This window comes from Eleutherodactylus coqui, chromosome 10, assembly GCF_035609145.1.
Source record: "Eleutherodactylus coqui strain aEleCoq1 chromosome 10, aEleCoq1.hap1, whole genome shotgun sequence".
NCBI classification, from domain to species: domain Eukaryota; kingdom Metazoa; phylum Chordata; class Amphibia; order Anura; family Eleutherodactylidae; genus Eleutherodactylus; species Eleutherodactylus coqui.
In genome coordinates, this window is record NC_089846.1 from 20,082,329 (window position 1) to 20,095,215 (window position 12,887).

The 12,887-nt window shown below is 49.4% G+C and overlaps 1 protein-coding gene across 1 annotated transcript; it reads right to left on the minus strand.

The window, feature by feature from the left end:
* Nucleotides 1-1,903: 1,903 nt before the first annotated feature.
* Nucleotides 1,904-12,878, minus strand: ENTR1 (endosome associated trafficking regulator 1). The gene is made up of 8 exons (XM_066580501.1): nt 12,644-12,878; nt 9,258-9,370; nt 6,772-7,158; nt 6,451-6,524; nt 4,504-4,615; nt 3,555-3,617; nt 2,235-2,374; nt 1,904-2,151 (listed from the first exon to the last, which is right to left on the minus strand). Exons 1-8 carry the CDS (start codon nt 12,702-12,704, stop codon nt 2,061-2,063), a joined length of 1,041 nt encoding a protein of 346 aa, XP_066436598.1. The 5' UTR covers nt 12,705-12,878; the 3' UTR covers nt 1,904-2,060.
* Between the last annotated feature and the right edge of the window lie 9 nt (nt 12,879-12,887).

Here is a 12,887-nt window from a genome sequence, read left to right on the forward strand (position 1 = left end):
AGAGTCGGGGACCTCCCTTCATACACATTAGATAGCTGGCTGACCACACCAGTAAGGGGAGGGTCACCTAAACATAAGATGAGCGATTCCCAACCAGGGTGCCGGGCTTTGTAGGAACCCACCAGGGGTGCAGCTACACTCAGGGCCAGGGAGTCAGAATTAGCCACATTAGGGATGAATTAGCTGGTAGCCATCAGCACTACAGGAAGTGGGATGGGAGAAAGTGCTGCAGGCAAGCTCTGTCCATGGACTCACCGTCAGACTTACAGAAGAGGGGAGGGAGAGAGGTTTGAGCAAACCCATTTGTTGTGGCAGGGAAGGGCAAGGTTTGACTCGTGTAGTTCAGGATGTGATTATACTGCAACAGGGAGGGATGATGAAGCTCTGGGTGTGATTATACTGCGACGGGAGGGATGATGAAGCTCTGGGTGTGATTATACTGCGACGGGGAGGGATGATGAAGCTCTGGGTGTGATTATACGGTGACGGGGAGGGATTATGAAGCTCTGGGTATTATTATGCCGTGAGGGGGAGGGATGATGAAGCTCTGGGTGTGATTATACCGTGACGGGGAGGGATGATGAAGCTCTGGGTGTGATTATGCCGTGACGGGGAGGGATGATGAAGCTCTGGGTGTGATTATGCCGTGACGGGGAGGGATGATGAAGCTCTGGGTGTGATTATGCCGTGACGGGGAGGGATGATGAAGCTCTGGGTGTGATTATACCGTGTAAGGGAGGGATGATGAAGCTCTGGGTGTGATTATACCGTGTAAGGGAGGGATGATGAAGCTCTGGGTGTGATTATACCGTGTAAGGGAGGGATGATGAAGCTCTGGATGTGATGATATTGTGACAGGGAGGGATGATGAAGCTCTAGGTGTGATTATACCGTGTAAGGGAGGGATGATGAAGCTCTGGATGTGATGATATTGTGACAGGGAGGGATGATGAAGCTCTAGGTGTGATTATACCGTGTAAGGGAGGGATGATGAAGCTCTGGATGTGATGATATTGTGACAGGGAGGGATGATGAAGCTCTGGGTGTGATTATACTGCGACCGGGAGAGATGATGAAGCTCTAGGTGTGATTATACTGCGAACGGGAGAGATGTGATGATACTGTGACAGGGATGGATGAAGCTCTGGATGTGATTATACTGCAATGTTTTTAGCTAATTTTTGTAAAGGATTATTTGGCAGGGGTCCCCTCATGAAAATCAACTTATCCATGTGTATCCCAAGGCTGAAAGGATAGTAAGCACCAAATAAGATAGCGGGTGCATTTGCATAGACTAAAAAGGCCAAAAAAAGTGTTGATGAGGAGGCTAACCGGTAGAGAGCATGCAAGTTGCCCCCCAGCACAGCCAACTGCACAGACTCATTGGAAGAAAGAAGGCAGGGCAACAGGGCATGAATTCCCCTTATGGCACTTCTGACTGGACCGGAGGTCTCAGTGACCGGCAGAATGTAATACTTGCACACCAGTCTCCAGCTTACTGATTAATACTTTAGGGTTTGGTGTTGAAAGTTGACTTGATACTTATCATAGCTGAAGGCAGCCATCTTTAGATATATCAAAGTAGCCTATAGTGTGACAATGACTATGAAAGGGCAGGTAATTATCTGCACAAGCGTATGCTAACTAAGACTAGATGACATCACTACTTAGTAGCACAGTTCCTATTGCTAATAGATCAACCTCAATATAAACCACGTACACAGGGCTTCTCTGATTAAAACAAAGGTCTTTTTTCCCCAGAAACAGCGCCACCCTTACTTGTAGGTGGTGTCTTGTATTGCAGCTACCGTAATATCCATTTACTTGAAAATGCAATACCAGACACAACCTCTGGACAGAGGTGGCGCTGTTTCTGTAAAAACAAACAGATCTTTATTCTAAATCACAGCCAACTCTTTAATTGGAGTCCAAAATACCAGAGTTGAGCAACCAATCAGATATTTCTCTTCTGTAGTCCGTGCATGGAAGTTTACACCCGACTGTCATGGCGAAGTGTTTTTTTTTGTACCAGTCAAGTTCCATAAAGTCGCCGTCGTTTATCATCCATCATCGTGGACTTCTGCTATTTTATCAATGGATCTCAGCAGTTCAGCTACAAGGTTCAAAGCCTCCGCTCCGGAGATCAGCTGCCTGCAACATCGGGGTAAGACAATATTAGATATGGGTAGAAGGAGCTGTAGGTCACTGGTCTGCCAGACACAAACCCTACTTACTTGACGGAAGCCTGCGCTCCACTCACTACCTTGTGCAGGTTCTCCAGAGCCAAGTTGGCGTTTTGTTTTACTGCGTTCATTCCGGCCGTCTCCCCTCGCCGCAAAGCTTCGTTCTCCGCTTTGTAAGTGTTCAGCTGGATCTGAAGAACAGAAGTGTGCAAAGTGAGATGTCGGCCATCGTGGCACTGAGGGGTGCTTGGTACTAGGTCACCAAGATGGCAGTGTCAACTGCAAAACTCCAACTCCAAGCACTTTCTGACAGCCAGCATGCTGAGAGTTGTAGTTTGCAACAATTTGAGATTGAGGGGCTGCATGAAAGTACGCCCTATATGTACATTGAGCACCCATCCCAACGGTGTCTTACAGTTACACCCAATGCCACATTAGTATGCACGGTGCTGTAGAGCACCTAACGGTGAGGATCAATTGGCAGGAATCTAAAATATGCTTCATTTCTTGTAATAGTCAGCTGCAGCGACTTACAATGCAGCTGCATTCATTTACATTAGGCTGTGAAGTAGCACGTTGGCTCCTTGATCTTCTGCGTGAGTTGGGGCTAAAGTCACTATGTAACCCTAGGCTTAAGCCACATGCACACAGGCGTATGCCTTTTTGGTTTATAAAAAAAAACAACACACACCAGCAGGCCCAAGTGATGTTACTTTTTCTTCCCCACGTTCCCCTGGCAATATGTGCAAAAAACGCAACTGTGCATCTGTTGTGCTTTTACACACACCCATGGTAATGGGCGCTTTCGTTTCTCAATATGAACCAAAATAGGGCATATTGCGGTTTTCTACATGTAAAAAAATAGTAACATAGTTTGTTAGGCGAATGAAGACAATGTCCATCTAGTCCAGCCTGTTATCCTCCAGTGTTGATGATCTAGAAAAGGGAAAAAAAACCAAGAGCAGAAGCCAATTAGCCCTTTTCAGGGAAAAATTCCTTCCTGACTCCCTAATGGCAATCAGACTGTTCCCTGGATCAACCCCTAATAGTTCCTACCTGCCTGTATACCCGGATTAACAATTAACCTAAGATTTATAACCTATAATATCCTTCCGCTCCAGAAAGACACCAAGTCCCCTTTTAAACTCCTCTATGGATTTTGCCATCACTACGTCCTCAGGCGGAGAGTTACACAGTCTCACTGCTCTTACAGTAAAGAACCCCTTTCTGTGTTGGTGGTGAAACACGTCTGCATACACCAATGACAATCAACTGTGTTGTATGATGTCTGTATTACATCTGTAAGAAATATGGATGGAAAACGAATAGAAAACACACCCGAGTGCGTGAGACGTTACCGTTCCTACCCACCTGGAGCAGAGTAACTTCCTGCTTGAGTTTCGTCACGTTGCTCTCAGATTTTACCGCTCTTTTCTGTAAGAGATTAGTCGGAGGTAAAATCAGTACAAGCCGTTCTTGTTGGATACGGCATCAGTCACAGCTGCGCTTTTTTTCTGTTGTTTGGCTCCATCATAAGACAAGAACAAGGAAAATCACAGAAATGCCGGATCTGGCACATGACACACACAAACAGCAGCTGAGGGACCATGCTGACTACGCCGCCGCCCCGTCAGGCTTCCATCATTGTACCGGACAAAAAAAGGTATTCAGGACCAGATTTGCAACAGAACCTCCAGATGTGAGAAGAATGAGTTTAATCATTGTTTAAATGATACTACTTTTAGCCCCCCGAGTTAAGCTTATGAGCTGAAAGTAGGTAACCCGCTGAGTCAGGAGATGTAGGTGTTATACTTACCTCTCCGTGGTTCCACCGATGTGAGCACTGAAAGCCGCTGCTCAATGTGCCGGTCTAATTTTATAATAGGCGGACTACTTACCAGAGCTGCTCAATGCACTGCAGTGGCTTCCAGCACTCACACCAGGGCAATAACGGGGGAGGTAAGTATAACACTTACACATCCTGGACTCAGCGGGTCATCTACTTTCAGCCCATAAGTTTAGCATATAGGGATAAAAGTAGGTGACAGAGTCTCTTTAACGAAACGTTCTGCAACTTTCCTATAGACTTTGTGAGAGCAGAATTGCCGAGCGTCTTCGCCCTTCTCCAGCTTTGGGCTGAACAGTGGAGTAACCTGAGGAACGGTTACTAGGGATAACCTGCCTAGTTAACCCCTCTTTTAAAAGGGGTGCAGCGTCACGCAGCACGTCCCTAGTGACCAGTCCTCAGGTCTCCACTCAGGACTGTGGAGAACACGTTAAACATGGACCCCCTGTCCATCACATCCAGGTTGGCACTGACCGTCATCATCTGCAGGTTGGCCTCCACTTGCTGCACCATGGACTCCAGGTCTTGGGCCTCCTTCTGCTCCTCCAGGAGTTTTTCTTCCAGTTTTCGTTCCAAATATTTAACCCTAAAATGATTGAAATCACAAATTATACATATTCCGGAATGACGACAAGTAAATATCTGTTCATCCTCTTCTAAACTTCTCACCTACTCGAGTATAAAAGGTTTCTCCAGTTTCAATATGGATTCCTGGAGATGGGACCCCCTCTGGTAACATAAGCATCTGATACACACGGGTCCCCCGAGCTGCGCGGTGGGCAGCGGCTTGCTGATGCATCCAGGCAGAGAATGAATAGAGAGGTGGCCATTCACACTGTGCTAGGCTACCACCTCATGGGACAGGGGCTTGTGGAGATAGGTGTGGGTCCCAGATGTTGGGGTAACCGCAGTCACACCCCCACTGATTAGTCAGTGATGGCAAATCTTAGCTTGCCTGGCCCGCTTGCTCAGGGTTTCAGATTTATTTAGACTGACCAGTATATAAAACGCCAAAGTAAAAGCTATGCTGGCGTGGAGGTGCAAGCTTCCTAATATATTTGGCGCATCTTCAGACTGCTTGTGCGCCGGATATAAAATCTACACCAGCTACAAGCTGGCATAGGTTTCAGCTACAATTTACACTAGCTTCTGGCGTAAATCACAGTAAATGGGAAGCAAGTGGCTCCCTCTTAAAAAAGGTAAAAAAGCGTGTTTAGGGCCGCGCACTTTGTTTAATAAATGGTGGGGTTAATGCAAAATGTTGCAGATTTTGGCATAAAACATATCTGACTATTCATGTCAGTTTTCTGCTGTTCAGTCCTAAAGGGGTTTTCCTGGGAAATACTAATGATGACATATCCTCAGGTTAGCTCATCAATGGGCAATCAGCTGAGGTCCGCCCCTAGGGATTCTTGCCGATCAGGTGTCAGCACTGCTACACACAGACTAAGAGCTTATTTAGATGAAAATATAGCGGCTGGCGTGAATATCAGTTCACTGAGCTCCCGCCCCCTCTCCACCCCTCGGCACTATTTGCAATAAGAGAAGGTGGGGCAGGGGAGGAGCTAAGTCCCAAGAGTTAACCCCGCCCCCTCCCATTGCAAATAGTGCCGTGGGGCGGAGAGTGGGCGGGAGCTCAGTGCACTGCTGCCGGCTCTTCCAGCCTCCTCCCCCTGGAGAGAGGGATGCCATATATCGGCCGGCGTGAATACGCGGCCGATATACGGTCGTATGAATAAGCCCTTATGGAGTGGAAGGCGCTTGTAATGAAATTGCAGATGCATTCCCCTTGTTTTTGCAAGACGAGCTGTAGTTTCCATTCAAACCATTTCGGGGTATTTTTGTTAACTTTTTTTTAAATAAACACTTTTTTTTCCCCTTTAAAACACTTTTTTCCTCCCACAAGAGGACTTGAAGATGTAATCTTTCAATCACTGGTACAGTATGGATCAGCAATCAGGCTGGCATGCCTGGCAGATCTAGGAGCCTTGATCAGGCTTCCAGCTACCATGGGAGCTCATCAGCATCTTGTGATCAAATTGCAGGGTGCTGATGTATGACATGGAAAGTCCGCTCCCCGTCACCTGCTTCCATGCCGTAATCGCTATTGACTGCGGAATCTAAGGGGTTAAAAGGTTAGGACAGGCACTCAGCTGTTAGTGTAGAAGCTGGGCTACGAGAATTCAACCAAGCCTCTGGCTCTTCCTAACATGGGTCTACCATGCCAGCCTTAGATTAGGGGGCTTAGCCTACGTCCTCTTAATGACCACCGTAGAAAGATGAACAGCTCGTCACTAAGGGGTTAAAAGCAGTGACCCGATGGATTTCATATTCACGGTCCTGTGATGCCAGGGTCACCGCCACCCTTCACTTCCCCTCATAAGAAGCCCAGCCCATCAAACCTGCACTGCTGATACTGACTTTTCTGCCTGGGATTCGTTGAGTTTCTGGAGTTCTTGGATTTTTCTTTTCAGACAATTATTTTCTTCCAAGATCTGAAATATAAACACAAGGATGGCGTTAAGAAAATGGCTTCCTGGGGTCATGAAAAGAGCTGCGACTTTTGTAATATATATGTTGTGTATCAATTACTGAGCATTTTTCAAGATCTCTGCTTGCTGTCAGCTGTGAAAAATCTGTACATACCAAAAGCTTTTCACAGCGGAGGGTTTGCTACAATGTATCCATCCTGGGCTTTCCTCTGCAACAGTATACAAAGTGCCGCCACATGGGCCTCCTTACCTCCTCATAGCTCATCTGCATGTTCTGGAAGAGGAGACCATCAGCGGGGTTCTTGGCGATTGTGATGGGCGACTCCGGATTGGTGTAACCATCGGCAGCAGGAGAGTCACCCCCAGGGAGCCGCCACGTTGTGAACTGATTGACCCCGGAGACGTCGCCGTACGCATAGGACTCGTTATATAGGCTGTCAGGAGACGCACTGACATCGTGGGTCTGTTCTACTACTGATGGATGATAGCTTCCACTCCAGTCCTCCTCTTCCTCATCGTCGTCATCCAGGAGATCATTTTCTACTGTGGGGTCCTTAAAAAACGTGTCCTGGTACTTTGAACTCGAGGCAAACTTGTCCCGGGACTCAGGGAGGAGTGCGGTGCCATGTTTGGTTTCCTATTGAGAAAACAGAAGGATGGACGGTTCTTAGTATTCTCACGTATCACCAGGAATCAGGCTCAGTCGGGCGCACAATCTACTGCTTGCGGTCATCACTAAAGGAGTCGCCAAAGTGCCAACAGTGTGTCAAAATTAAAACTTGCCAATGAGCCCTATAAAAGGGTTCACAGGATAAGCCTGGACTCATTAGAAGCACCAAGGAGTCCGAGGGGCGGAGTCTGGGTGATTCTCACTGCAAGGAGGGCTAGGTAGGGACAGGCAATGCCATTTGTAATGGGGCATGCTTTATGATTGGTACTAGTGGGCGTTACTTGCACCCACTAGTTTAACTTCAGTAGAACATCTTCTAAATGCCCAAATAAAGTGCCCTGTTCTGCTGAGAGATGTCCTTTAAGAGGGTTTCCCACAATGCTAAGTGAGAGCACAATGCTAGGATATTTCTTCACTTATAGATTGGGTCGGAGTCTTTCTGCTGAGGCCCATCCTAATAGGCAGAAGTACATGGCAGCCGTGGTCTCCTGTGCCACGACACCCAGACAGCACTTTAAATGCTGCTGTCTGAATTGTCGATGGCATTTAAAGCGTTAACAGCCGTGATTTGTGTGAAAGACAAGCAACACCAGCCGTATATGGATCAGGCTCAATTTCCGAGCCCACCCTATATTAACCCCACATGCCTGGGATGTAAATATATGTCCTGGGGTGCAAACTTCTAACTGTTTTGTTGCAGTAAGCAGGCAGCTCTGTACAGTGCGCAGTGGCCCAGTGTGGTACTGCAGGCTGAGTCTTATTGACAGGAGCAGGACTCAACTTGCAGTACCAACCTAGGCCACTGCGCAATGTAGGGAACCGTCTATTCCCTGCAGCAAAACAGCTAGATGTGGGACATTGGTTGATTGTTAAGCCACAGTTACAAAGAACCAAGAAACAAATCTCTAGGTGCGCGGACTCTTGGCTTCTGGGAACTATTCAGGTCTGGTATGGGAAAGTAATTCTGTAGTTTTACCAAAGCTGCAGCAAATGGTTTACTCTGATTATATTACAATTGTGAAGAATGACAACGCTGCTACATTAGGGGATGACTAAGGATTCGATCACATCGGCGTTGGGGATTCCGTTTGGAACCTCTGCGGCCGATTTCCGCTAGAAAACAGGATGCAATAACGCAGCGCTATTACCTGTAAATCCCAGCAAAATGCCAGACTGGTGGCCGGAAATCGACCCCATTATATTCCATGGGGGTCCGCTTGGCGCTATTCGGTTCCGTCCTAAGATGGAACTGTTTGGCCAGGGGTGCTGGTTTCCTGCTCCCTGGACAGATCAAAAGAACGGAATTCCCCAACGCTGATATGAATGAGCCTTTATTTAGCATAAAGGGAAGTTAAAGGGGTTGTCTTTGACTAAGGCCGCCTGCACACAAGCGGGTCGGATCCGGCAGCGAGAATTCTCGCCGCGGGACCCGACCCGAGAGCCTGCAGGGACGAGCGCGTACTCTCCCGTGCCTGGCGGCCCCAGCTCTTTCATGTGCCGGCTGCTCAGCATGCGCAGACCGGAGCCGGCGGCCGGGTGAGTGCGTGCCCCGCACAAAAATAGGACATGTCGCGGTTTGTTTGCCGCGCGAGATTTCGCGCGGCCAAACCGCGGCCGTCTGCATAGGAGTGCGTATTGTAATGCACTCCTATGCAGACTTTCAGTGGCGGAAATCCCACGGCGAGATTTCCGCCCGTGTGCAGGCGGCCTTAGTGGGGTCCCAAGAGAATATCTTAATATCCCATTCAATCTCCTCCTCACTGGGGGGAGGGTGCAGTGAGCCCACACAAGGAGGGGGGGGGGGGGGAAATTTAGTGGTCCTGCACTGAGCAGGGGGTTGGACCCGATGACCCTGGAGGTCCCTTCCAACTCTATGATTCTAAGTAGGAGATCCTCTCTTGGGACTGGTGGGATCTCAGGGGTCAAGCCCCCCACTAACCAGACTCATCACCAATCCTATGGATAGGAGATAAAGGGGTTTTCCCAAAATTTACTTTTATGTGGGGGGGGGATCAAGTACAATATAGAAGCAGACTATCCTCATACACCGGCCTGATGTCACTCACTATGAAGAAGTCGCCTTCACCGTTCCTTCCCGCCAGCGGTGCGCAGGTTTTGCTTTTTACAAATTCCTTGAAGGAGAACGGGTTCCCTTCATCAGGATCCTCCACAACGTTGTCTGCAAAACACAGAAGAAGATGCAAGTTATACAAGAGTGACCCGAGCGGATTTCACAGCAGGAAGGTCTCGCTTTACAGCACAACAGTAATTATATTCCATCTTCCACTTCATAGCAGCGACCACCAATAGCCCGAGTACAACATTGCTACAGACTGGCGGTACCTGGCAGCCACGGACGTGGGGTGAACAGCATGGTGCCCGCTTACAGATTGGCGGTCAATCCAGATGAGTAAACTCAGACACTCTTCTGTAGGGTACCTTTACACGTAGGATAAGTTTATGGCCATTTTTGACACCCTCAAGAATGGAATGAACCTCAGCTCGGGATTCCTGCATAAGCGGGGAATATGAAAGGTCTGAAGGAGGTCAAGACGGGTGTCCTCTTCCCAATCATTGTTTGTTTTTCTCATAAAAATTCAGAAATTGATTGTAAGAAGGTATCATATCTACAAGATTACTTGGTTTCTCTCACTGAGAACAATCACCCTTTACACGTAGTAGAAATGCGGCAGATCTTCCGCAGCAGAAAATTGTGGCAAAATCCGCAGCAACTCCACAAAAGACACAGAGTCAAAATCCTCCATTAGAGCCGATATCAGCAGCCGCAGCGCTCTCCATCACCTCTACATTCTTTGCACTGCCAGCACTTCCTTTACCCGGCCACGTCTAGGAGATGCCACTTACGCTATGCGTACGCACTGACAATACAGGTCCTGACTACATGTCTTTTGCGGGTTCCTTTACGTGTAAACATACCCTTAGGCCACCTGCAGACGGGCGGAAATCCCGCGGCGGTATTTCCCGCGGGATTTCCGCCACTGAAAGTCTGCATAGGAGTGCATTACAATACGCACTCCTATGCAGACTGCGGCGGTTTGGCCGCGCGAAATCTCGCGCGGCAAATAAACCGCGGCATGTCCTATTTTTGTGCGGGGCACGCACTCACCCGGCCGCCGGCTCCGGTCTGCGCATGCGCCGGCTGCCCGGCAGCCGACACATGAAAGAGCCGGGGCCGCCAGGCGCAGGTGAGTACGCGCTCGTCACTGCAGGCTCTCGGGTCGGGTCCCGCAGCGAGAATTCTCGCTGCCGGATCCGACCCGCTCGTGTGCAGGCGGCCTTAATCTTAGGATTTATTCGTTGCCCTTACAATGATAAGTCAGTGGGTTCCAGGCTGCCCGAGTAAATGCCCCCCTGAACCCTGCATTGAAGGGTGGACATAAAAAAGTGTAGGATGTCAGTGTGTAAGTACAGCCGGTTGAGAGAGATCACATGACACTTTACTTAAAAAAGGCACGTGGAGCTAATCAGATAAATCAGCACCCTGTTTGCACTGTGGCATGCCCTCTCTTAGGCCCCCTGCACACGAGCGGAAATTCCGCAGCTGGAAGCCTGCATAGGATTGCGTTAACAAACACAATCCTATGCAGACGGCTGCCGCCGGCTCCAGTCTGCGCATGCGCCGGCTGCCCGGCACATCAAACAGCCTGAGCCGGCAGGCGCGTGTGAATACGTGCTGGTCCCTGCAGGCGCTCGGGTCGGGTCCCGCGGCGAGAATTCTCGCCGCCAGATCTGACCCGCCCGTCTCCAGGCGGCCATAAAGGGATTGTGTGAGAAAAAGAAAAAAAATATAACGGTTGGACATGTGATAAAATAAAAAAAGACCACATACTCACCTGTCTTCGGCCCCTCAGGACCCAGCTGACCGATTCCTGCTGCTCTATTCTCATTCACCACCACGGATGGATGCCGGAATTCAGGTCACCGCTGCAGCCAAAACAGAAGCTGCGGCATTATCTTCCAGACTCCTGGCATTGGCGCTCACATCCTGGGTGCCATGATGCCAGGACAACGACGCTGTGAAGGACGTGGCCAACGCAGTGGGAGAAGGTCAGCAGGGACCGGAGACAGGAGAGTATGTGGGCTTTTTATATTTTCATTTTATCACCCGCTCATCCATTAAATATGTTTTTCCTTTTTCTCCCCCCTCCCTTTAAGGTGGTTTTACACGGGACAACCATCACCGGAATACGAATGTAAGCGATAGTTGTTCCATATAAACGCGGTCACCAGATGGGTGAGAATTCGTTCAGTAGTCGCTTTGTTTCAGCTCACCTAAAAATAGTCGCTGTTTGATTGTCGCCTGGTTTAATCAGGTAATCGTTGTCTTCTAATGACTAGCCAATAACTTCGCAGGGAGGTGTGCCTTGTACGCTGGACAAGCGCACACCTCCCACCGAGCGCTGATTGGCTCACACCTTTCTTTTGAACACTTTGCCCTCCCACTTACCACTCATTGGTTCCCAAAAACATAAATCCGTGTAAGCGATCCTCAACTTCACTCTGTGCATTCCGTGGACTCGGCAACCAATGAGTTTGTGTTGGGGAGGGATCAAAATTTTAAATACACGCCCACCAAGGAACCTCGCGCCCCGTAACCAGTCGCCAAACAATATTTTGGCCCAGGTAAACGCTCCCGACAATTCGTCTATCTATCGCAAAATTGAGCAACAGTCGTTTTTACGCTTTAGCGATTATTCAGATGATAGATGTCCCGTGTAACGCCATCCTTACTCCAGACTGAGTTCAGGATGTACAACAGCTTCCTTTTAAGACGTCTTGAGCCCCACGATTGGCTGCCAGATGTTATGCAGCTACTTCACTAGAGACTTTGTTGCAAAGTCCATGAAAAGTGGTGAAGCCTCGCTGGTCACATGACACCATAACTGATACATTGTAGCAGGCGCTGCAGCACAGAGCACCACAACAGTGAAGGATGGAGGTGTCTCCTGGGGGGACAGGGGGACTCGCAGCACACAGCGGCCGGGTCTGTGCTGCAGGCTGATGGCGGCTCACATGTGGCCGATAACCGGCGATGGCAGCAATGTGCCCGTGGATGATGCATATGGCCAGCGACCTTAATGGTAGCGCCAGACTTAAAAGGTAACCCCATGGAAGCATTAGGGTGCGTCCGCACGGGCAATGTTACCTTACAAGTTCCATCTGATTCCGATCACCGTTATTTTAATCAGCCCCATTGAAATGAATGGAACGCCGACTGCGCGCCAATCATTCCGCTGTCTCTTCTCTCCACGCAGTGACATTTTTTTTTCAGCGGTCGCTATGGTTACATGCATTTAAACCGAATTGCAAACGCACATTGGGGGTTGGCGCGCTCCTTTAATGTGGCCATAGATGGTTGCATGCCCCAGAAACAGCGCAAAGGAAGCACCAACCTACCCCTGGGCACAGATATGGGTGCCCATACACTCACCGTCCTGGATGAGGAGGGTCTTGCCTCTCTTCCCTGGGGGCTGCCTGGAGGGTCCTGCCATGGAGGAGTGGGCACTACAGCAGGGCAGGAGCAGGGCACAGTTACCCGCACACTGTGCGCCCTGGGCTGGATGGAGGACTCATTTCCTGCAGGGGAGGACACACCAGCAGGGGGCAGCAGAGCGCTACAGCGGGCGCCACATTCAGGACCGCGCGCGAGCTCAGCTGACTGGGGGCTGACTCCG